This window comes from Macrosteles quadrilineatus, unplaced genomic scaffold (assembly GCF_028750875.1).
Source record: "Macrosteles quadrilineatus isolate MER2022 unplaced genomic scaffold, UCM_ALF_1.0 Scaffold_4__1_contigs__length_99947679, whole genome shotgun sequence".
NCBI classification, from domain to species: Eukaryota; Metazoa; Arthropoda; class Insecta; order Hemiptera; family Cicadellidae; genus Macrosteles; species Macrosteles quadrilineatus.
Genome location: NW_026542597.1, coordinates 99,341,253 through 99,369,045, shown reverse-complemented (window position 1 = coordinate 99,369,045; position 27,793 = coordinate 99,341,253). Strand labels below are relative to the sequence as shown.

At 34.1% G+C, this 27,793-nt stretch overlaps 1 protein-coding gene across 3 annotated transcripts in view; it reads right to left on the bottom strand.

Moving 5' to 3' along the window:
- Nucleotides 1-27,793, bottom strand: part of LOC128991704 (monocarboxylate transporter 2-like) — a 512,626-nt gene that overhangs the window by 192,746 nt on the left and 292,087 nt on the right. The window contains exon 1 of one of the 3 annotated variants that reach the window (XM_054414818.1): nt 17,373-17,484. The exons of the other annotated variants lie outside the window; for them this stretch is intronic. Coding sequence (XP_054270793.1) covers nt 17,373-17,439 — 67 coding nt within the window. The 5' untranslated portion in view covers nt 17,440-17,484. Of the gene's footprint in view, nt 1-17,372; nt 17,485-27,793 lie in introns of those variants that run through there. 3 annotated transcript variants of the gene reach the window in all.

The following is a 27,793-nucleotide window of genomic DNA, read 5'->3' as shown; positions in this document are numbered from 1 at the left end:
TATGTTTGCTTAATGATATACACAACTTAAACGGCCAATTTAAGTGATTTCCAAGTTTTCAAAACAACAGATTGCAGCTCCAACCCTGCAGACTGCTCCTTACAGTGTGTTTCACTAACTCTACCTTTAAAAAACTTAACTTTTTTTATTATTTATATACATACACAGATCTCAGGGAATTTGAATATCTTTGGACGAGGACGAGATGTGCCTACAGGCAAGCATTGTTAATTATTATATCTTTGAGGAAGTGAAGTATGACTTCCTTTCATTATTTGGCTGACAAAAATATCAATGTTAACGTCACCTGGAGGTGCAATAAAAGAGCCAGGCAAATTTAATTTCAACCTCATAGTAAGAAGAGAACTCATAGCATCATGCGTAAGTGAAATGGTAAAACGTAAAAAGTTAAGTGGTTAAGTAAAAAGTTTATAAAATCATAGTAGGTATATAATGAAATATGTTAGATTTATTATTGAAACTGATACAGGTTAAAAACTGCATAACTCTTAATAATATTTACATTATGCAGCTGATAACAATCATCAGATACCAAAGGTAAGTGTTTTATACATAAAAATTCAGTATACGGTATATATTACCTAATATACAATATGTTTATACAAAATAAGCGTTAGTTTAAGAATTACAAAACAGTTGAGTTGACGTACACCTTGCTTCTTAAAAAAAAACTGCATATTATATTACGTGGCATTCAAACAACCACTGAATTCAACGTCTAGTTACTGTAGTAAGATTGGTAGCCACTTACACACAGCTGGTTCACCTAATGGTGTGGCTTCAGCCAGCTGTTAAGCAATTTTGTGGTTTCCCGCGAATAGTCAGTCAGTTGCAGTCAGCTGTTGACATTGCTAATGTCATCCCAACGGAGCTTGTGCAATCTAACTGCACATCCTTTCGAACATTCGTTGCACTTTCCAAATATAACAAAACACAAATATAACAAAAGCTTATATTAACATGTTTGCTGAAGGCTTGTTTGTAAAATTGTGTTATAAGAAACTTAATTTGTTTCAGTCAAGATTGTTTTTTGCTTTTTAAGATTTTCAAATACGGTGTTTGTTAACTAAACGTCCTAGTGTGTTCATTAGATAGGATAATTACTGTATTGCAGAGGCCTCCAACAAATTATCAATAAAAATAAACTACATAGAAATGTCGTGACAAATTGCGACATTCAAAATGCAACTTCAGGATCCTTGATAATTAAACAAGGCAGTAACTGAGAAGACATGTTTGTATTTTAGAGATCTCTTTTCAAAACAAGCTCCCGTGGCAAATGCTAAAGGATAATTAATTGTTATCCAATTCAAGCACTTACCAATATTATGTTGAACTAGGGTTGCTGATACGTGTTTTAAATATATTTTCTCGCAGGACCATGTACCAGAAGTTACACTTTTTATGACCAAGTCTCAATATTAGCTAAATCCCAGGACTCTACATTTTATAATTATCTTAAAACTCTTTCTCTAATCCAAAGGAATAGTTGTAAATTTATAAGTAATATTACAATGATTGTATTTATAACCTAATACAATAAACGTCCCAATAGAAGACGTTAATTTCATTTTATTCCCAACGTACAGAGTTTGTACAGAAAAGAAAATAATTTAATTATAGCTGGCCTATGTATTATGCCACTTTTTGCACAATTTTTGTAAAATATACTTGCATTTTTGATTGTTTTAATTTGGGAGTATGTGGAGTTATGTGATTTAAGATTGCAAATAATTTAGTTAATAACATTCAATCATTTAATACTTGTTTAGGTCTACCTTGCAAAGCATATCATCTTACAATCGACATTATTTCCAAACTTAAAATACCATTAGGATTGAATAAATCATCAAAAGACAAACGACTGGCCAAGACAAACACAATTTTTTATGAAAAAGAGAAAACAAAAAGAGGTCCCCTTGAGCTTTAATCCGATTAACCCGACGCCCCAGTCCGAAGACAATCCTCTTACAAGAAAGCAGTCATTTATCTTATATACAAAATAATAATCGACTACTGGTATCTTTGTAGCTGTCTTGTCATAGGGCAAGTAAAGTACTAAGTTTAAATAAAGTACTTACAAACACCTTTCATCAAACACCATTGCTCACCTGAAACAGAAAAGAAACAATATAATATTTAACATTATATAATATAACAGTAAAAACTATTCTCGTTTTTTATTCGTAATTTTGACTGGAATGTCTATTCGTTAAGAGATTATATTAGCTTTTATGATTTTCATGAAAAAATATATAAATGCGAAATCCGACGTACAATAGAAATTATTACAGTAAATAGAAACCGGAAACAATTTCAATAATGAACTACAAACATAAAAAAACTTGTTTTACCGACAACAAATTAACAAATGAGAACTTCACATTTTAATCTCCTACCTGTTTGTAACAGTGATTATTAAAAGTGTAATTAATTTCTGTCGATTGGTTGGGAATAAACGTACTGTATAGTCTACGCTATATAACATATTATAGTTAAGTGCCAGCAAACGTTAACCAAAAAAATGCTTTGGCGTGACTTGCAAAAGTAATTCTAACTATTCTTTGATCAACATGTGTCTTCGTACTAGTGTGTAATGAAACAAGCGTGAAACAAAGTTGAAATGCGCTGCAACCTCAGAGTCTTTTTTTAAAGACGTCCCAATTACTACTGGAAATTCACTAAGGTTGCAACGCTCTTTTTTATGAAAATGCAAACCTTCCAATCACATCTCTTACTCAGTAGATTAACCACACTCTAGCTAGCAGTGCTGCAGTAAGTACAAGTACAGGTCCACATAGCTGACCTAAGCCACGTCGTCATACATAACATGCGCTGGCTTACTCCCAACACTGGCCACTTTGAGTTGCTCTCATTTATCATCAACAATGAATGACATATTCACTTGACAGTGCACATGACGATATAAAATCTTCATCTATAGTACAGCTGTTATAATCACCGCAGAGGTGATTGGTGCAAGTAAATGTGGGTCGTCATTTAAGACTTTATTTTTTCTGATGATGGCGTTACATACAACGCTGTTATATTTTAACACTATAATGGGTTTTAATTTTACCACATTGTGTAAAGTATAGCGTTGAGGTAGTGGGATTTTAACTTGGATTTTAAGTCCAAAGTTTACGCTTATAGGAAAATGTAGATTAAATTCACTCTAGATTTCCAACTGTTGTTTTAAAAAGTATTGATACTGTAATGTTCTATTGGGTTGAGACAACACCGACAGCAAAAACTCTTAAATGAGGACGAGGAAAATAAATAAAAAGTTCAATGAGTAAAATATGAAAGCAATAACTGTTCAAGTGTCGGCAAAAACAAGCTGTAACAATAATTGAATGGCGAAAAACTGAACAATGCATCCTTTCACACGAGGAATCCAAGGTGTTATTTTTACAGGTTTTTATTAACTGAATTAAAGCGGAATGTCCAGATTGTCTTGCCTAATTAAACAACCATTGTTTGGTGCTTTGATAATAAGCAGTCTGGAATCGTTGTTTGCTTTTTGTCAATAACCAGTTACGGCAGGTACATTTGGTAAAGTAACTGTAAGGAGTTGGTTTAATAAGTTGGCTTTACGAATAATCTGTACTTGTAACTCGATAAGTAATGCTATCCATGTTACTGTTACACATTTTTAGATGTAATGAGTTTGTTTGTAAAATATAATAGGTAACCTTTTCTAATCTTCACATTATATTTACAATTTGACATTTGGTTGAAGTATCATATAATTAGTATTTTTTTAAGACAGAAAAACAATTTAAACGTCGATATTCAGGTGGTAGAATATCCTTTAATAATTTTGTCGAGTGATGCAAATGAACTGTAAGAGTAATTTCACATTTAAACGTCTACAGTCAAACATTAAACCAATAGGCTACATGAATCGGTGGATATAAACTATGAAATTACATAAGAAATGAATAATTGAATACAATAAACACTTTGAGTTAAGAAACATTTTTCACTAATAGCTCTTTACCCTATCATCACATGTATAGATTAGCTACAGTGTATGTAGCACAGTGTAGCACAGTGGTGTACAGTATTAATAAATAAGCCCTTTCTAGATAGGAAGATACAACCACAGCTGGTACTGTGGTAATGTAGTGTATATCTAACTGGCAATCTTCTGTTGTGCGATAGAGAAGAGTGTGGCAAAGTTAACTTCTACAACTCAACAAGACAACAATAACAAATCGGTAGGTAATAAATCGTTGATTATTATTGTACATTTATGGCGGTAAAATGTTGGTATAATTAATTTATATTTATTTTCTTTGTTGGATGACAAAAAGCTTAATTTTAAACTGAGACTGTTCCGATTTTTTAGTCACTCAAGTGTAAAACGAGTTTGAGTAGTAGCGTATAAATGAACAGAAGACTTACATTAGTGCATTTGGCTGCAGCGGTTGCACTAAGTGTTGTATATGAGGGGATAAACAGTCTCAGTTTAGCTGTCGTGGATGTATTGCAGGATTAGGTCAACTACTTAGCAATGTGTAAAGCAGCGCAGCGTGTCCTCGTTTTCGTGATACAGTGATCGAATTTCTTGGTTTTAGTAGATTTGAAACTCTAAAGTAAATCTAAGATGAAACAATTTGGTAACCTATCGTCGAATATTAGATAGTGAGAATTCTTTAGTATAGAGCAAATTAGTATCGGAGAGAGAAATACTTTCAGTTTTCTAAATACTTAAATGGTGGGTTTCAGGCGGGGCTAACAATACTGAATAATAGTTATTAGCCACCTCAATAAGCGGGATTTGAACTTCTTCTTTACCATGACAGAATTTATTCACCTGAACAACTGAAAACCCGTCCTAAAGGATATCATTTTACGATGAATAAAACAAACAATTAAAAGAAACTTGTTCATGGCTGAAATTCACCAGAGCACATAACACAAGTAATTTACTGACACTCCAAAAGAGGTGTCTAATCTGACACTCCCAAAAAAATTAAATACGACAAAAAATAAATTGTAATGTAAGTGTAAAGTGGTGTGTAGTGTTCGCGTCTAATTGTATTTATGTCCTTGTCCTCCTCTCATTTCAGCAATCATCCACAAAGTGAATCTGCAAAATCATGACTCGGTCGTTGTCGCTGCTATCTCAACTTGCAAATGGAATAAACTGGTTTTGAGATGTTTCATAAATTAACCACTCCGTCAACGGCGGTAACGGTAATGGTCTTGGGGTCTTAACCTTTCGTTGTGAAAAACAAAGTGTATTTGTTGTACGTTATATTTTTTATTTTGTTACTTTGTTATCGATGCACTAAATGTTTGACTGTGTAAAGCACAGCAGATTTTAATTAATTAGATGTAGTTAAATTGGCGTCATTGATAAAAAGAATTAAATTAAGTGCATTTTGTCACATAATCAGACTATGATATTCCGATTTAGACTGATAACTTTCCTCCTTGAAACTGGTTACGAATTGAATTAAATATACACAATTTAACACGAAAAACTTAGTCGGATGTACACAAATAGTATCCTATACATATTCCAGTAGAGAAATGTTTCTAACACACAAGAGTTCTTTGGTAATGGCCATACAATCTTGAAATGAGCTTTATTAAATCATTGAGTGTTTTAATTTAAATTTAAAATAGTAGAACACGCAAAAAGTAAATTATCAACCTGTTATAAATAAGAAAGTAATTCTCAACTTCTTTATACATAAGTTTAAACAAATTCTGATTACGTAAAGGCATTCCGATACGACATCTTCGTTTCTAGAGAACAAATTCATAATATTGCATGCAACCCGTTTTAATAACAACACAACAAAAACAGCTTACATACAAAAGATGTTTTTAATGTATGCATTCGAGTAAATATACCATTGGATTTTTAACTTGTTGCACTTCACCTCGTACCAGAGCAAGCAATTATACCGGTGCCCGTGCGTAGAGTAAATACATCAGGTGCGTATAACCGGAGTTGCAGCGGAATGCTAGAAACTAGTTGGTGCACAGGCCTTAACTGTGGCAACTGGTTTGAGAACTGTTGAGTTGGAACCAAAATAACAAACTGCACTATGATGGCTAATGTGTAAAATTTACCAAATAGCATTCCATATTTCAAAATAATTTAAAAAATAAAATAACTGGAAGTATTCTATTAGGTAAAATAGAGCAATAACCCAACATTACTTAAATTTACAATACATGCACATTATTTTTATTGTGCTTTAGTGAAAGTTTGGCAATATATATAATTTAATTTGAGGGATATGGAGAAGCTCTTTAAATAAAATATTGAGCTTCTACTGTAATGATTAAAATAACCGATTATCATTTAGAATAGCACGTTGCTTAGTTCCGACTACTTACAGTCCTCTGTAGTGAAAGGTCTGCCATTTACCCTGATACCAATGAGTGCCTCACAGGAGTGGATGTAAATTAGTGTAATGGAACTGTCAATTACTGACCTGGCTGGATATATTTACAGCAGGTCAGGTGTAACATACACTCTGCTGGTCCTAATGGAGAATGTATCCACTGAGGAGTGCATTTGTGGTGTCTCTGTAATAGAATTCTTGTAATGAGCATTATCCCCTGGGTTATTTTTCAGTAAAACCCAAAAATTGAATTAATACGAAAATTTTTGAATCTTGTACATGAAGACAAATTAATGGTTATCTGTAATTACCATTTTAATTGTCACTGAAGGCGTTCCTGTATCATACTTATGATATAACTACCTAAATGAAAGTAACAGATACTGGATACATATACAGTTTAACTACCATACCCAAATGTATCTAGTTAAATCAATGTCACAAAATCGGGTAAATGTGAGATTAGGAAAGAGCATGAATGAAATAAAACTTCTACTTTTAACGTAATTTTCTTGAATAGCTGATATTTGTTTTTTTCCGTTGCATTAGCTTTAAAATAACAATATTGGCTAACATGGATACATTAAACAATACCAATATTTCCGATTTTATAATGGAGCACTATACAGGGTGTCGAAAAATCCAGAGTTGGTAAAATATTTTCTAAATATTTAAAATAGAGCTACAAAACATTGCACAAAGTTACTGGATACAACCAAATCGGCATGCTTTAACAACCAGCCAATGTAAAAATGATTGCAAAATATTTTAGTAGTATATCTAAATGCTAAACAGCATGAAATAAACCAACTGTTTCCCATTACAGATTCGACCACCCAGTGTGCGCAGTGGGCTCAGTGCTCTGAGTCTGCGCTGTACCCGGAGAGTAATACGAAAGTCAATGGTAATACAGCGCAGCGGGCTACCGCAGCTACTGGCAGGTTTGTGACCTACTGGATATGTAAGATTGGTGGTGGAATATTTATAAAGACCAACTGGCTAGAGGAACGGTTCTTCATTTGGTGGCCAAGTAGTAAGAGTACTTGCCTGGAGTTGGTGGTCCGGCCGCAAGTAAGGTCAGTTTTATATTCAGGTGTTATTTGTCATTAGACTAAAAATAATTATGAAACTCAACGAAATATTTACGTTGGATACTTACAAAACTCTCAACCCCCAAAGTTTAAGGTGTACTGTTAAATTCACGAGTACTATTTCATATTCATACTTCGTCAAACTACTAAATTGGAAATGGTTGTTGCTGTTTATTGAAATGAGGAATTAACATTCATTAACAGACAAGTTGAAATTCGTTGAGAGAAGCACGTGTAAATGTGGTAAGCAGATGAATGTCTTTAATCAAACATGTCGTCATCAAAAACACGTTCCTCTTCGTCCTCATACTAGCGTGGCAAACACTTATTGAATAATTAAACAAACAACCTAAGGAATTTACTTAAAAAAGGCTGTCTATCACGCTATTTTAATACACTGATATTAGAAGAAACATGCAACAAAATATGTTCTTTAAAATAATTAAAAATTGTCAATAAGTAGTTATAAATACTTTTTTACAAAGTCATTATATGATAGAAAAACTATTATTTGGGATGTATATTAAATATTTTTTTTCTAAAAGGTCCATAAAATAGATAGCAAAGTAGGAGCGTAAATAATATGACATTTTTATATGTATCTTGACTTTGTTACACGACTTAAAAAATGTTAACTTTTAATAAAACATTTAGTTTTACAATTCCAAAAGCACTTACGTATTTTTTAATTATTTAACAAATCCATATAGGCTAATTACTTAGTTTTTAATAAATATTTACTAAGTTTTTATCCTAAACTAGCAGAGGACCCGTCCTTCGTCCGGGGTTGATGAATGTTTAAATGGTGCTTTTTGAAATTACATGAAAAAAAGAGTAAAATGAGATTAAATTCCAATAAATTTACTTATCAAAAACTATTAACTTACTAATTAGATAAAAAAAACATTTTCAAATAATAAAAAAATGAAAAACTCAAAGCTTTTACTTACTTTTAAATGATAAAATCAAACAAAGTAAAGACAAACAATAATTTACAACATCTGGTTAATATTATGGGTTGAATTAAATTAAACATGTGATATTGTTTCTAAAAAGCATTGCTCACTAAGCATCGATTACAAAATATATCATTATATACTATGTGAACAAACAAAAACATTAACACTCTTACTACTAAAACAAACAGAAACATACTTAGTCCTACTATTTATAACTCCTACTATTCATGTACCAAAGGCAAGTGCATATAAAACTTAGTTTTTTATTGTTCTTTTTAAATTGAAATATTTGTATATAGCTTAGAATTAGGAAATGTAACGTCATTCAAACAATGTTTATGTCAAGTGTCGGTTAAGTTAAGAGGGACTTGGTTGAATATATACGTCATGTAATGACCGTGGAACGCTCGTAAAAAGTTATTCATTATTAGAATAGAATGTGAAATCTACAGGAAGTGTCCAAAGTTATACCAGTAGCTTTTCAAACCAGCAGTCCTACTCCAAACACAAGTTAAGTGTTCAAAAATGTTAAAATGATTCAAGTTAATGTGAACTTTATAATTTCACTATTTTTTACACCAAAATCTTTCAATACAATCATTCACATTAGCAAAATGTTTAATAATTAATTAGGGTTAGATACAGCAACAGATATACAATCTCACTTATTTCATAAAATCAATAATCAATGAACCATCAAATATAAGAATAAATAAACATGTCACATGATTGTAGAGAATATTATATGCCTATTTATAAACCAGCTGTGGAATTGTGAATTAATGTGGTTTGAAAGTTCAGCTTGTTTACATTTGGGTGGCATAGCAAACTGCAAACATTGTATGTGTTTTCATGGCAGCCATGGAGACCAATCAATATTTACTTTTAAAATCCTCAACTCAGAACTTTTAAAGCCAAAGGGGCAAAGCCCACAGTCAGTATCGAAGTGTGAATAGTCCTATAATGGTCCTTGATATGGTAGCTATATTTTTGTAAAATGTAAGCCCAGTCAGTTCAGTAGTTTATGCGCCTATTAGTAATACACATACAGACAGACACCACTAGATTTTTATATAATAGTATAGATATAGATAGTGCCGTGCTTCAATTCATGTTACCAATGTATTCAATTATAGCTGATATGGACGATGATACAATTTTTATCACAGCTAAATTATCACAGTCTTGATAAAAAATTATGTTAAAAATTGTAATACAAATACAAATCTGCAGCAATTTATGATTTTTAACTATTTTAACATACAAAAAGATTTGGATAAATTGCTGACAAGATTGATAGTGTAAATATACAGCGAATTACAAGATGGCTTTAGATAAGTATATGGTGATATTCCTGCTCGAATACTTTTATAAGATGGGCCAGTTAAACTTTTTGTTCATCCCATAAAGTTTTCGATTGCTAAAATGGGAAAGAGTATTTTAACGTAATAATGACCTACAACACGGAGAAGTGAGATACCTACAAGAGTGTAGATCGAAAAGCTCTAGTCCTAAGATACTGCACCTTTGTCATATCTATTTCCATGCTTCTGAGACTGGTTCTGTCCCAGTATAATAGTCTATCGAATGCAGGCGGAATATCCATACAATAGCATATCTGAGTGTCGCTGGGGTGGTCTACATACACGATGTAGCACACTGCACGACAGATAGACTATATTGGGTATAGATTTTACGAAGGTACTACAGTCGTAAAATGATAATAATGTTAATTTATACGTAAAACACGTCTTCTAACCTGGGAACTGTTTTGTATTAGGTGTATATATAATAATAACACAAGCAATTTCCGTAATATTTGATAAGAAAATATTAGCCAATGAAAAATGTCTTGTAGTTTTATGATTGCACACATCTCAGTTGCTTTAACGGGATTATAATTGGTCCTCGCTGTTTTAATTTCGTTGTCATTTACAGCTACATTATACCACGCACATAATATAAATAACTTATTTCCTATATTGGTATAATATATTAAAACAGGGGCAAAATAAAAAGGTAGGCTAGTCAAGGTCAAATAAAATACGGGTTTGCTGAGCAAAAATTGTTTATTTTTGCGAGCTTCAAATATGTCGCAAATACACGTGTATCCAATAATTTAGTAGGCTATATAGTGATTATAAACATGATGGAAAAAGTGAGAGTGTGTAAAAATGCCAGGTTTGTTAGGTTCTCACACGGAATCTTTTTCCTCATTACTTCAGGCTAGGCCTGAAGGAATTATCACTTATTAGTCGATTGGTGAAATTTTAACCCGGGATCCAGTGGCATAGTCAGTAAAGCTACACAAACATATCTGTAATTAGAGCAATTTTCTTCCACCCTCTACCATCTTAAGGTGTATTCCACATAAAAAAAATTAACCTTACAAATTGATTAACCTAACAAAATCCTGAAACGCACAACACAGTTTTAATATTCATACAGCTGCTGAGATAGTTAGTCCGAAGCAACAATCAGTTCTGACGAGAGCCAAGAGTGTCATGTCTCAATGATATAGACAACCCACACCTTCCTACGTACAACCTGCCGCCATGTCTCTAGTACATCATTATGTACCTGAGTACTGCCAAACGACCAGCTGGCTTGCTGCAGATAGAGACCTTTGACTATTGATAGACTTCGCTCCAATGTTAAATACGCAACCTGTGAATAAAATAAACGTAGTTAGAGTCTCTAGCTAGAGTCTCCAACAGTTTATGTTATTTACTGATTTACATAGAATAGGACAACACTTAATTTGTAACGAAGCCAAACTAAAAACCTTTGTAATATATAGCATTGTTTCAGCTTCATTGCTATAAAAACCTAAAGGAAAAATATAATTTTGAAAAACGCACACTTTGTAACATGCGCATTCAATAATGATTAATCATATTCAACGATTGGTTTTGACTGGTCCATAAAGATGGAATGTATACTTCGGCTGTCTCCAGGTGTTAGAATTGAAAAGACGAAAACATTGGGAAAATAGTGGTTAAGTGAAGAATAGTATTAAAATAGTGTAATTCTAAAGCTTACCTTTATAGTGATACGATAAAAATAACTATTTCCCAATAACAACCCTAAAACTTAACTGTTTCAAATTTCAGTAAAACCTCCAAGACATTAATGGATGCCAAGACTTTTTTAGGTTCTCGAACACCATACGTTACGCCACTTGTTAATTGGATTTTTCTTTAGACTTGTTTTATAATAGTGAGTGCAGATTGTAGAAGGGTCCAACTCCCACCAAATGTGCAAAATGGTGGCCACATTGTTGAGTAGATCATCAATATGTATTGGACCAGCTGTATACCGGTTTGTAAGACACTTTATACTAGACTCACACCCGGTTGCACACAACATTGAGCATGTTCTGCTGTCAGATTAGGCTATACAGTGGAAACGAGGAAAGCATTTGATAAAATCTCTTGAATTTCGGGGACTTATTTGCTTGACTTTTGTATTCTGTACCACTTGATGTATGGTACTCTGACAGGGATTTTGGCAAACTTATTTCAAGAAGCTGTGAGCTATTTCAAAAACTGCAATTAATATGACGACCATCCACTGCAGCTATGATTTGATAAGTAACTGGTAGTGTAACTGACCAGATATTTTGGATTGATGAATCTGTTTCGGTTAAAGAGGATTGTAGGAATATATAACTACAGGAAGTGTTTCATCATTTTGAAATCGTCCATAATATTGATGAGTTTTAACGCTGTCCTAAACTCATTATCAAATTCCCTATACTTTAGTGCCATAACAATGAATCACTGTCTTTAGACCAACACACCAATTAGTAGGTATCCATGATGTCGGGTGGTAAGGAAAATCGAAAAAAAACAATGCCGCTAAACCAGCCTAGACTAATGAGACCAATGCCACGTCTAGTGTAGTTGAAGAACGGCTACTGGTCGTGCCGTGTCGAAATTGTCGCATGTTGATAGGTAATTAATTGTTGCCAAGACGGGCCCAAACCAGTTCTCTATTGTCTGGCGCGATCGCCGTTTGACTAGCGCGTGGCAGGAGGCCTTCTGGCCATCACGATTGGTAAGTTATTTGAAAATGAGGCACATGCAATTTTCGAATGGTACATTGTATTTATGACTTGTACAACTAAAGCTTGTTGGAACAAACTCCATTAACTTTATCTTGTTTTTATACTCGTATGTTGTTCGAAAGGATCATGTCAGTTACTCAGGTTTGCGTACACCTATGGAGGGGTAATATATATTCCATTTTAATGTTAGTTTTAGATTGATTTCTGCAATGCCAGACACACTGGGGTGCGTATTTGAAGGCAAAGATGAGTAGAGAAAGGATGCAAGTTGGATGAACTATATTGTGGCTTTATTACAATGATCAGCTGGTTAGAGCCACGTCTAGTTTTGAAATATCACGAAGCTATCGATTGTCCCAGGTGTGAATTTTGTGGGACTATTTTTTAGAATTAAAATTAACCAACTTTAATCCAGCCAGCAAGTAAGAGAGAGTTAATTTCTGACGTCTACACAGATTTTTAAACAAAGCAAAACTGTTAGTGTAACTGGTGTAACACACTATAAACTGTAAACTACCTTATGTCACAAATATGATTAACGTATCCAAAACGGAGATGGACAATTTTAGCAGTAGCATGCTCTGTGAGTCCATTAAACTATTGTTATATTTCCATGAAAATGGTTATAGCTATATAATTTACATTCAGGTGTGATGTTTACTCGTATACAATGCACCACACCTGTATACTAGAATAGAGGAAAGAACTGTTGTATATTAACAGCTACAGAAATCTTGAGCTAAACAACAGTAAATTAGTTATAAAAGCTAGCTACCCATCTGTAATCAGAAGTAAATTATTGGCAAAAAGGATTGACAGTGAATATATTACAAGAACCTTTCTACTTGTATCTAAGACTTCACTAACAGCTCTCTGATTTGCATGTTATGTGATCCGCACTATCCTCAATCTAAACAGATATCTGCATCCTGTAAGACACTGCTTGGACTTCAGTGTGGATGGAAAATGTACAACTGATGGGAGAAAATCGTATTCACATAAATAGGTAATACCCTGAATATTTTAAGGTCGCTAATTCGCTAGGAAGTTTGGAGAGAAAGCTAATTTAGAATTGATAACAATTATTTGTAGTCGGTCACCTTTTGTCCAGGATTTCACCTTGTCGTAGAGAAGCTGACTGTTGGTTAAAATACGACAAACTACTTTGTTTATTTGTTATTCAATTGGAGATTCAGTCCGTCATGTTAAATTCAGTAATAAGGACGGGGGATTATTTATTTATTAGAAAGCAACGAGGCGATTGCAAATAGTACTTATCATCACATTATTTTCATTACTGTTGGTTTTAATACTCTTAATACTTTAATACTTTTAACTGAAACGGCAACCACACGAAGGTAGGCATTTTAAGCCAGGTATGAATAATTGAGATGAGTGTAGGATGAGTGGTGCGATCTTGTAGCCTTATTACAATAGATAAAAGGAGTTTGTTACTGACTAACCGACACGTTCCTTAGACATGACAGATAATTAATAGCCCATACAGCCAATGGCAACTAAGGGACCTACAGTTTATAGTGGAAGCCGAACCACATTTTTGCCTCATAATTTACGAATTGGTCTAATCCTCAGGATAATTAGGTTTTAGGGTGTAAGAAGATTTATGTTACTGGCGAGGCAAAACCGAGACCTATTATGCAACAAAATACACTTCCTGTTATCATGGTAAAGTTTGTCTCTATCTTGAAGCATGCATGAGAAATTTTAAACCATAAAGTAGACCATTGGTATTTTTGAACCATTCGAATGGATTAGCTAGAACAGCGTCGCTATCCACATTGAGTACAGACATTGATTATGGATCCATCAATTTGTTTTTTGCCTTCATACTTCCAAACGAATACTTAATTAGAAATTAACGTCACTACAATTAACGCACAGAGATGTTACGTTGACTAACTGTGGCAGGATCCGAAGCTGATTTGCACACAACGGGTCTAATAAGATATAAGAGGGTCTGAGACAATGACGTGGCTGTGTGGAGGAGCGGCTGTGCCTTTTATCCTCCTACCGATGCATTCATTGTTTACCCACATGACGAGGTGATGTATCATTGCAGCCTATCCTACTGCAACTGTGAAGGTGGATGTCCTATTGCAAAGCACTTCTGTCAAGTTGGTTGTATTTGAATGGCTCTTTTGTAAAAGATATTTCTCTTTTAGGTAGTACTTTCAAGAATGTTCCTATTGTAAAAAAATACTATACTGTGTATGTAAGTACTTGTTTTCCGATCCTTCGTTTACCTCAGCCTAGTCCCAGAAAAAGGAGGAGACAGATTCCATCATACAGACATTAGTGTAATTTATTGTCGCCAGTGCAAACGGAGGGTCTACACTAAATCTGTTGTTTAAATTTTTCGATCCTTTCAGTTACGGTTTCAAAAAATAATTTAGCTGAGGGATATTACATAAAATTTAATTTTGACATTAAATCCTCATGTGCATTATGTTTATTCGAGTTTTAATAGCAATGGCTGGTTGACGTAATCTAAACGAAATTTTACATTTTAATAATACACCTGTTTACAGGTGTAAAATTATTTAAGACATTTACTATTGTCACATTTTATGAAAATTAACAGCCGTATTTAGTTCGTTGTGGGCCTCGTCCCCAGGTCCCCTATTTAGGAGAGGGTAAGGGAAGATAACTTGTGATTAATATTTTTACGTCATGAGAGTTATTTCCTACGAAAACAACTAGAAGTAGAATGTAAACAAAGACTTCCGGAGACGGTTGTTTGAGAAGGGGAAAACAATTATCGTGGTGAGTAGACAATTTTCATCTTGTTTTTAATACTACACCACTCCTTTAACATTTAACATTTACCATACATTGAACACAATCGGAACCAAATGTGCTATTTGACGACGATGGGCCACTTCTAAAACAGAGTTTAAAAGTGAATGTTTGCGACAGAAATGCCGGTGTAAAAGCGCCAGTAGCGTACTGCAGTTGCCAGTGAGAGGCATCATCCATAATACATGATCGGGATAAAGCAATACTTCTTGTCGCCGACAAAGAAATAATTGGCTGTAAAATTTTGTTGCTCTTGCCACCGGCTTGACCACTTTTTGTTGGGGTTTAAATCCTTATTGGGCGAAACATTATGGACATTAACTGCAAGGAACCAATAAAGATAGAATATTTTGACACTCTCCGGGAATACAGCTGCTGCCCCAGTCACAACACTTCAGATGGAAGTCGTGTTGAACATTAAGTTCATATAATAAAATAGTTATTCAAAAATAAATGTAGGTAAGTAAATCTAAACTATTATCAAATATTATACAAAGAACATATACATATAGGCCTACTCTCTTGGCAAACCAAAGATAGATTTTACACAAATAAAACAGTTAATCCTTTCGATGATGGAACATATTTAGTAGAGGTTTATTTAAGTGGTTTTGGGGTTCTAATTTAGGAGAGAATGTTTCCTACATCCATTTACAAACGGGCAGCTGTCTAAAAGTATGTATTAATCATACGAAACAAGTATAGCTTACATAAATCCTACACACTAATATACTGTTTTAGCCAAGCAATATTGCGCTCATTGAAGTTCACCAAATGCAGTTAATTAAAAGTAAAAAACAAAAACAACAAAAGAAACAAAGAAATAATATTATATTTTGGAAAATAAATTAAATCTCATCTATCATAGATCCAAGAAAAAAACTAATTGGAATTAATTACGTGTATTTAAACAAAAATTATACATTCACATGATCAAAAGATTTTTACTATTTAATGAAATTAGAAAACGATTATAATGCTACAACAATTTGGGAACAAATGAAGAACAAACACGTAACACAAAGTTGTCTTAATAAGTAAAGCTTACCTAATATAAAATACATTATTACAAGATATTTTTGTTTGATACATCGTATATTATTTTGTCTTAATTGCTTATAAGTTTTAAAATATGAGTCATGAAAATAATTCTTATTATGTGTGATAGAAATCGGTGTTGATGAAATGAAAACACAATATACATTTTAAAAGTCCTTTTAGATCCTTCCTAACGGATAATACAGAGGACCAACTCAATAAACATAAGTATAAAGAATTATTCATTTCACTTTACAAATATGTTTTCACATAGAAATATAAACCCCTTAATTTATTTAGCTCACAATCTAGATATGAACATGAGAAATTCTAATAAAACAAATGCTGAAATAAATCAATCTAGTTGGCCACATGGCGGAAACAAGTAAAACTTTGGAATTCTTATCAGCGCTGTTTGTTTGTTTGTTTTGTTTGAATGTCTTTGTCTAAGTCTTCCGATATTTTGTTATTTTTATTTTCTGTGTCCGCTGGGATTGGTTTACCCAATTTTGAATGTATTCTTCTTCACAATTCATTATTTAAATTTAAACTATGTGGTTTTATTCAAAAGAAATATATTATTGTCCATACAGACAACTGAATAGCATACTTATGTATTTAGGGTGCATACAAAAGTGCGTTTACTAGATTAAATTGCCTAAAGTTTTTATGATTTAAAACGGGTTTCACAGATGTATAAATTATATTGTTCGACAGAAAGCACACCCCCTTGTTATTTGAAACCAGAAGTGGCATCCGAAGCTTAAGTGGTTGATGTTTATTTATGCAACAACACCAAAAACTGTTGATATTTTAGAAAATACATTTTCCAAAAACATGTGTTCCCCTAAAACAATACAATGAGATACTAGAGATCTAGGAGATACAAAACGAAACAAAAATATGCATTTGTAAAGAGCAATATACTATCTTCCAAGGGATATCTCGCTTCCCAACAAGATGAAATGTTAAATGCCATGGAGTGGTTAACAGTTTCCAAATTTACCTGCTTGCATGTCGATACTCGGGCCGAACTTGGCGACTGTGTCACAGACTAGAACTCCAGACCCCATCTGTAGTCCATGGGTCAATATTTGCACCACTACACTACAGCAGACCACAACCCATCCCCACCCACCCTCAGGGTAGTAGTGCTGCTTGAGGGTGAGCAACTGGCGAAGCTCGGCCACCAGGCCCCCGGGCCCCAACTTGTTCTGGGGCCCGGGGCCAGGGGGGCCCTCGCTGAAGCTGCCGACCCCGGAGTCTCCAGCGAACAGGTGAGGCAAGGATCTTGAACGATACAGACCCGGCACTGCCACTCCGCTGTAACATATGTTTATGTTAGAGACTTGTTAGCTAGAAGGACATGGAAATATAATTTAGAAGTACTTTACTAGGTGATCTAATAGACTATGAAAATATTGAAAGTATGGCATGCAACGTAGTGGCTTAAAACGTATCTTAGCTGTATTCAGGGCGAGTTTCAAATAAGCTCTCCCCCTTCAAAAATTTTTCTACGTATCTTTATACAACGGTCCCAGACTGCCACTAATTAATTGTCAACTAGATTTCAAGTTTACTGTGTAAATTGTATGATTCACACCACTTTTTCACTAATGCTGTGAATTAAATGTGGACATCAACTGAAAAAAGTAATAGAATTGTATGGAGAAAAACAATTATGCCATTAAAGACATTTTGCAAGATTGAACGTGGACCAATATCGTATAAAGGTTTTTTTTAAGTAGGGTTGCTACAGATCTTTTTAATTTTATTTACTATGTTAAATGGCATGCTGCAATATTTAATTTTATTTTTACATCTAAGCATTGAAATTTCAATTTATTGCCATTACAATAACATAAGAAAACTTTATTGAGAACTACAGTAGTTTTAAGCTCAACCATTTGTGTGTTACCCAGTATAGTTATTATAATATTAATTAACGTAAGGTAGCAACAATCCATGGCAGTCCTGAAACAACGTTTTGGAAAGTTTAAAAGGGAAGGAAAGGATTTCACCTGTAACTCGCCCTTTATCATCGAGTCGCTTCCATAGATTTTTAATATTTCGTATTATGAAAATAGTAAAAGAGTATCTAAATTAGTAAATAAATATCTAACAGTTTAGTTACAAGTTCAAGTTGGCTCACTTAGGACAGCTGGCGTTAGTATAGATTTACCTGGAAGGAACACAAACAAGACATCCAAGCATAACTCATCCCTGTCAATCGGGACTGGTTTATCTACTACTAATGAAGACATTTCCTGCTCCACCTACACGCTGTCGATGTATCTTACTTAAAATGTAAATATAACATTTTAATGAGCTGGCCAGGACTACAGGAATTAATAAGCCGTCGACGTTTAACTGAACAAACGTTTTGTTTTCAGACATGGCACAATGATAATATAAAGAACCTGTAATGTCTTTATCTATTTATTTATAATTTAATTTAATTTAGAAACGGCTACCGTGCACAATTTGTAGAGATATCACCAATACAGAGCCAGTACGTCTAGCATGTGAAACCTGTTTTTTTTCGCTTTATAGATGATCTTACAGCAGAAAATGAGTTTCGAACCATTGAGTCGTGTCTTTATCCCGTACCACATGTTGTAATCGGAAGACTTTTAATTTGGCCTATAGCAAAATATTTCTAACTACACTAGCTCCCTTCTTTCATTTGCATTGAATTCCACAGATTCTGGCAAAAATATAATTTTTTGGAGTTATATTATTTGATAAACACTTAAAAATATAATGGTATTTTTATGAAAATAGTACTGTAATGTTTTTTATTTCATTCTGTCAGTTAATGAGAGATATTGTCACGTCGTGACTAACCACGTCCCCTGTGTCGTGTCTAAAGTGACAACTCTGTCCAGACACAAACATAATCACAGCTACAGAGGCGATCTGAGTGTTGACATTGGCAAGACTATTTGATTGGGACTGCGGTCAACCGTGATCAGAGTACAACACTTTCAGGTTGAACGTCCAAGCCTGTCTTTGATAACAGTGAGGTTGTATGTTGTACATTTGTATTGATATTTATGTAACTGACGAATACTTAGCTCTACACGTACATAAAAACCCCTGCAATAAATGTGTTTACCTTTAATAGAAGCTTATTCAATTATAAATCATAGTCCTTTTATTTATCTTCAGCTTAGTCTCTTCTCTTGCTGTGTTATTAAAATTTTTTAATGCTGTAATAATGTTTGATTATTGAGAAACCTCACTTCTATTAGATCCCTTGTGTGTTTATTATAACTAGGCCTAACCAATACTATATGAATGACGAACTATAGCTCCTAATTGCTGTTTTATGTTGTAAAGTCAATATATACTATTTAACAAACCAAATAATTCATTTCTAATTCTTTAAAAAAGGGTTGACAGTTATATGTTTTCGTTAGATACACTTCTTTACGTAAGGGATGTAGTTAGCATATGTAACATACGAGGTTATAATTGCACGGAGTTTTAGAAAGAGAAAATGGAGGCATCGTACAAGGCCTGGAGCAATTTAAATATCTCTAATAGGCCTACTAATTAATTTTAGCATATGATTTCCGCTTCCTTATAAATAATATGTGAAGGCAATTTTTACGAAACACTACTCCTCTGTTAATAATGGACGGATTTTACAAGCAATGTGTCAAAATTAAGTATGTTTTGTGTAGACGCCCCACCAATTCCTGTGATAAAAGTCCTCGGGCTTTGCCTCAAAGGTCATCAAAATCCCAATGTACCTATATTATTAAAAGAATTTGTTGGATTTTTGTGTGCAGCAAAAATAACCCGAAATATTTATTTTAATATTCATATTGGGTATCAAATTTAAGCTCTTATCCTCTAGATGAGCCTCTTGCGAGTTTGGATGATGTCTCGTTACTTCTATTACCTGTGTTTGCACAATAGGTATGTGGCCATCTATAACATTTAATATTTTCATATATTTTATTTCTACTACATTCACTACATGTGATAATAAGTTTAAAAGTTGATCAAATTTAGCAATATGACTTTAAATTAGTTAAAAACCCTCTATGAGAGCTGCAAAATCATATGTAAAGTGGGCAAAAAGCTGAAAGGAATTTCCATAACATAATTACACGCTTATGATTGGCTGCTGAGTGTCAGTTACTGTGATTGGCTCGTAAACATCTCTTGACACGACTATTAGCACCTTAGTTGGCTGTGGATTACTTAATGCTGTTTAAGGAGATAGATTACTCGTCCTTAATCGGTGTTTTGCGACACTTAGCGGGCTACAGTTGCTGAAGGCGATATCAAGTCAGGTCCATTAGATAATGGCATTAATTTTAGTAGTTTTCTTTAATTACTAACTTCTAAAAATGGTTATTCATTCAATTAATAAATAGAGTAATGGAAATATAGAGTATAAATGTTCAATGGATAAATAACATGAGAACGGAAAAAAATACAAAGCACATAGGTTTTTTCATGTATTTTAATATAGTCTTGAAAATCTTAGACTGACAGAGAGTAGGTGGATAGTTGTTTTTTATATGCGTGTTGGAGAATGTGTAATTTTAAAATATCAGATTTCATACATAATGTTAAACAAAGTTGTTAAATGAAACACTGAACAACATCTCTTACATTTGACGTAGTATAAATTTAATTGATTAACAGGTAGCCTTTGGCTCATTCTAATTGGTAGTTATTAGCATAAGATCTATTGTACAGGGTTATTACAAATGATGTTCCTGATTTTGATTATAAATATTACTGGGTTAATTTGTTTCAAGTCTATTTTAATTGGTACCATTGGAAAGAAAAACTCATCAAGTTTCATTTACATTGGTTTGGGTGCATATCAGCTGTTTGTCAAGTCAATTGTTGTAAGTGTTGTGTAATGGCTGAATTTGAAGGCAGGAAAGCTTTTTGCCAGTTGGAATATTACATTAACCATTAACCAATCTGTTATTAGTGTACAACGACACTTTAGAACCAGGTTTAACGATTATCCTCCTTGTAACCACTATATTGGCAAGTGACACTTGAAATTTAAGAGAAATGGCTGCATTTGAATGTTACTTGTAGTAGGGCTGAACTTAACAATGTGCTGCCTGAGATATGGAACGAGCTCGGTGGTCCGAATAATGACACACCCCTGAACTGGCCTACAAGATCTCCGGACATCACCCCCTGATTTTTTCTTGTGGGGATACATCAAAGATAAGGCGTACACACCACCATTATCAGATAGCATACTTGAGATCCTGCAACGGATTACCAATGCTATCGAAACAAAAGACCTAGACACACTTTTCAAAGTCTAGCAAGAGTTTGACTACATTATTGACATCTGTCGTACCACAAGGGGTTCCCGTATCGAGCATTTACAGTTCTGTGTATCTGTGTCGAAACTTTTTGAGTTATTCAAAAGTTGTAACCATTTTATTTCTTTGTATAACAAATAAACCTATGTTTTATGTATGTATGAAATCATGAACATCATTTGTAATAACCCTGTACATTATTATTAAAAATGCAACAATTTAGACTGTTCGATTTCTTCAGCTCAAAATAATTAATTGAATGAAAAACAATTTAATAAACAATTATATTGAGTAAATTGTTAACTGTTACATTTCCACAAGATAGTTTATATGATGAACAAAATACCATCAATCAATTGTGGACTTCTCAGAAATTGAAACTGCTTTTAACACGTTTAATTGTTTAATGCTACCAGTTTAATAGACACATAAAGTTGCTGACTCGTCAACAACTATCAAAATATCAGTGTTGAGATGAAACAGATAAACTAGTCTAGGGAGTTATTAAATGTTAAATTACAGTAAGCATTAGTCTCTTCACAGAGATTAACATATATATAGACTAATGTGGTACGCAGTCGTCAAAGTACTGTATAAATAAAACGCCTATATAAAGCCTGTATAAATCTAAATAACGCATATATTCAAAGAGTGTATAAGTAATGAGTAATAGACAAAGTTACCTATAATGTTGTATTTTGGCAGGAACAAACTAGGTCATTACAATTTCCAACGAGTTAGCTACTATTATAATTCAATTGGGGTAGGTTTCCCAAGCCAAACCATGAGCCAATTTGTGGCATTATGTTGGATGAATTAGTTTATGAAACTACAAGTGATTTCGTTGGACAGATTATGTACCGAGATAACTAAACAATTTGCTAATAGGCCTCCCTTCAGATCCTTTAAACTAACTGTAAAATCTTCCACAATAAATTAATGTTATACCTTATTAATTATATTTAGCTATCAAGCCATTTTTCTTCTTTGCACGCTTATGACACATGTTTTTATCGAAAAACTTGTATGGAAAGTAACGTAATCTCGTAAACGAAGTTTAAAGTTAAACCTAAGCTTTTCTGTAATGATTGCTTAAGTTGATCGTTCAACATAACAAATACAACAAACATATATAATGTATAATGTTTCATTCTATGCCACTGTTTAATAAACACCGTTGGGTTTCTATCAAGAGAGGGCCGCTAGAGGTGGCAGAGACCTTGCTACTTTCATATTCAAGTTCATGACGGTTGTGAAAGTCAGTTGCCCCTCAGTGGCGGCGCCGTAGTAACCGCTTCAGTTTAAATTTCAATGAAACATTCAAGCAAAGGTGGTGAATTACCTACGTCCTATACGGATTGTATACCAATACCAACGTACGCTGCTGATTCTTGTAGTGTTAATTGTTTGTAATTGGCGAGTAAATGTTCTTTGTTGTTTGCTTTTTATAAAAATAAGTATCCTATACACTCTGAAATCTCTGCATATAATTTTGTATGGTTAATTTTTTTCTCATAGCTGCTTAATGAATCATTGCTTTAAAGTCTTGATTCCTGATTTGGGTAAACTACATTCTGTATAATTTCGATTTAAACGATTTCATAAGGAGTTTTTTTGGTCTTTAGGCTAAATGGCCTGCATTATCGTATTTATAAAACGTATTTCGTATTTATATGTGCTTCTAACTATTTTGTTCTTGTTAAACTAGCATTTCAAACTTATCTAGAGCCCTAAGAAAATAATTAACAAACATTTAACTTGTGCTTTAGGAATATTTTGATTATAATTTTTCAGATTTCGCATTACATTATTTATGTATTAACAAAGGCTATAGAACCAATCAATGGTGTATTGTCTGTGGTATTAACTAGAGAAACTGTATATATAGTGAAATTATTAATAGTTAGTGTGTACTATCGTAGAAAACCTGCAATTCATCCAGTATTATTTTTTTGATATTCAATTCCTTTGGAAGCCTAAGAGATGTCTTTTTTGTTTCTCTAACGATTATATGTTCACCTAATCGGAGGCTATTGGTAACCCATATTTACCCAGCATTTACTATATAGTATTTACTATATTTACTGGAGCAACTGTATCCCGGATTAAACTAATTTAAAAACAAACTACAAGTTTAAAATTCGTAATCTAAGGCAACGTCGTCAACATCCATTAATCCTGAATGAGATGAGAGGTGAAGCCTTGGTCGTATTAACAGTTACCATCCTGTAATCGTTTATCTCCTCGCAGCCATTATCATTAGCATAAACATTAACTCAGATGACGCTCGGTCATCAACACCGAAGTCCAGTAATTTAACTGACCTCAAATATGTTATACTTCCACCGCGTGTTAATTCCAAGATAAATTAATTTTCACTCGCGAGACATTTAAACGGAAAGTGTGGCCATTCGTAGCCTACTATTTTAAGGTTTATCATTAGTAGATATCTACGAACCACCTTTCCTTTGTGTTAACGTATACAATATTTGCACTTCAGTTGTTACGTTGATAATGTATATAGCCTTTTTTATTTTGAATGTGTTTGCGTTTTTACTTGGCACATGTTTCCCCCATACAACAGCACATTCACAACAGTTGATGGGTTTTGGGCCAATTTCCTTAAACACGTTTGGGTTTCCTTCCATTTAAAATGCCACTGGCGTACACAAAAAAACTTTTTGTACTTATGAGAGCATGTCACAGATTTTGCGTCTACAAGCATCAATACGTATTAAAAGATCTTATTCCATCTTTCTATACACATAATGTTCTACGAGATAACATTCTAGAAACTCTCCAAGCAGCAAACTATACAGAACGTATCTCAGAGAGCAGTAGCGACTTTCACACACGATTCAAATGTGAATGTTAGAACACTTGAGAGGTATTTAGATTGATTGAGTAACTTGTTATGGATCCGGGCCAAGAGGAAGTTGAAGAGGTTGTGCAGCTAATAGTGAAAATCACGAAATGGTTTTGTAGAAAATATTATTCAACAGGGCTGTTGAAATATATTGTGAGTTTGAAATATGGAGTAGTATTCATAAATGCTTGTGGATATGTTGCCATTAAATTAATTTACCTCTTGTATCGAATATTTACGGTCCCTAATGAATAATAAAACTAATTAAAGAAGTGGTCAAAATCACAGTTCCACATATATAACTTTGTCCAATTTGACTGTCCAAAACCATTTCATTAGTATCTCTATTCAGGATAACATCTCAATAATGAATGAGCGATAATTTAAAACTCCTGCTACTTGCTGAGTTATGCAGAACAAAATAATGCAATCAGTTTTTAAAATCAGCAGGCATTCCACAAGGCTTATGTTTCGTTCCGTTTTTATTTGCATTTCGTTTCGGACATGACCGTAAACAGGTTGGAGGAGCAGCGGTCGGGAGTAGCGCTATATATCAAATGTGCAATTAATGTCGGAGGAGTGGCTTGGAGGTGAGCAAATCATACGGGGATTGTGTGATACCGGTCCTTCGGTACTGCGGCACGAGACCTTCATACTTCGGTATTGTGGCATGAGACCTACATACTTCGGTACTGTGGCACGATACCTTCATACTTCGGTACTGCGGCACGAGACCTTCATACTTCGGTACTGCGGCACGAGACCTTCATACTTCGGTACTGCGGCACGAGACCTTCATACTTCGGTACTGTGGCACGAGACCTTCATACCTCGGTACTGTGGCACGAGACCTTCATACTTGGGTACTTTGGCACGATACCTCCATACTTCGGTACTTTGGCACGAGACCGCCATACTTCGATACTGTGGTACGAGACCTTCATACCTCGGTACTGTGGCACGAGACCTCTAAACCTCGGTACTGTGGCACGAGACCTCCATACCTCGGCACTGTGGCACGAGACCTTCACACTTTGGTACTGTGGCACGAGACCTTCATACCTCGGTACTGTGACACGAGACTTCCATCACTCGTTACTGTGGCACGAGACCTTCATACTTCGGTACTGTGGCACGAAACCCTCATACTTCGGTACTGTGGCACGAGACGTTCATACTTCGGTACTGTGGCACGAAACCTTCATACTTCGGTAATGTGGCACGAGACCTTCGTACCCACCATTGTGTGAACCTGAGAACGAGACCCTAGTGCCGTACCAACGATGCCGTAGAAGTAGACTTCTATACTAACTCTGTGGCGTTAAGTGAGACTATTGCTCTGTAAACATTGTCTCTAGTTTGATAATAAAATAAATTTCCATCTATTGTAAATACTGTGCTGAACTTACTAATCTAGAATAGTACCAACTTCTAACCCTTATCCTTCCCACGATACGACTGTAAAGCTACAGAAAATTATCCATACGAACATAGACTTTCAAGCTGTACTAACTCGTTCTGTACTAATGTATGAACTGTGTTACTGACCCTAATCCAACGTACAAGACTCTAGCTCACTACTATTGTTCATTACGGTATTGCCGGCATTAATCTGTTGCATATGTAGCACAAGTAGCCTCTCATTCTACGACAGCACACGTTTCTACCGTAATATGTGACTGTAATAGTGACCATATAGTCTTAGTGCTTAGGTTTGAAGGTTAATAATAAAGTAGATCATGAAAACGGTCAGGTAGGGCCTTTTACTTTGCTTGTGTTTTAGTCTATGTGTTCCAAGATTTGGAAACATAAGGTGTTATAATAAAAAACAAAATCTTGTACGGATTCAGGACCCTGTTTTAATTCGTCTATTTTTCACTTTTATCTTCTAAAGACCATTCACCATGCTGATCATGCGTACCGGTAAGTCGGCTCTGGTCACGTTACATAACGTTTTGACGCCGATAGCGGCTGGTCCAGATCAAGGTCAGACTTTCACCCTGGAGCAGCGTCGACCGGTGACACGGCCAACGATATTCAACGTCCATATCATAGTTTACCCACTACTGATCACCACTTTCCTTTTGTGGCGTTTCAAAAAAAGGCCGTTTATTAAGATTTGCAATTATCAGATATTATACATTTAATATCCTATAAGAACTTATTTGGGGGTTGAACTGGTTGGTGTTATTTTGAGTGTAATAGATGTTAAGATCTTACTTATATGCGTGTAAGGTTAGATTATTATTTTAACGTATTGCATTTTTACTTGCATAAACTGAGTATACTTTTAAAAATATCACAGAACCTTTAATAGACCGGAAAATTCTATTGAAATACCTTTGAAACAGTTATCGTAAAAGAATTACCGGGTCTCCGAATCATAGAGTCACTGCTTAATCATATTTCTAAAGGTCATCGGGATTTTTGGGATTTGAACACGTGTTCTGCACAAAAATCTTATGATCCAACGACTATAATTGTTCAGGAACGCTATACCTACACATTTAGATCTCACCGTGGAACTGAGCAAAAATGTTAAATTAGATACTTTTTTATCAGATAATAAACTAGCATTAACATTAAATTTATAGGAACGAAGAGTCATTCTCCCTTACATAATTACCAATGACTGTTATAGAGGTGGGTTGAAGATATATATTTTTTTATATCAGTAATACCAATTCTAACTTTTTAATAAGAAGCTGTAAATATTTTCACATCAACTTTGTTTGAACGATAATATTTATAAGCACACACTAATAATTTGCACACTTTATAACCATACAATACAACTAGATATATTGCAACTAGCTTATAATGTGTAATGCTTGCTCTTGTTTAAGTGCTTAAACTGTGTTAACTGAAAATGTTATACATCTTATGATTATTAACATTTATGGCAAGTTAAAAGGGACAATCAGAATTTTTTTCACGACACTCATGGAACGTTAGTAGAAAAATTTTGAATATATTTCCAACTATAAAAAAATTACAAAAATCTGAATGTTTACAAAAAAGTTGCATTAGGATAGAAAGTTGTGTACAGTTACCCACTCTACCAATAATTGTACCCTCTAATATTTTACTATTATGAGTGCACTCAGCATACCCAAGTTGGATTACATTACAAGACTTACATCGGAGTGAGGGAGAGCTGAAGCTGGTTCGTGCAACTATGAAAGTTTATGGTTTTATTCTCTGTCGAGAGCTGACTCTGCTTATGAGTTCATGTCTTGATTATTG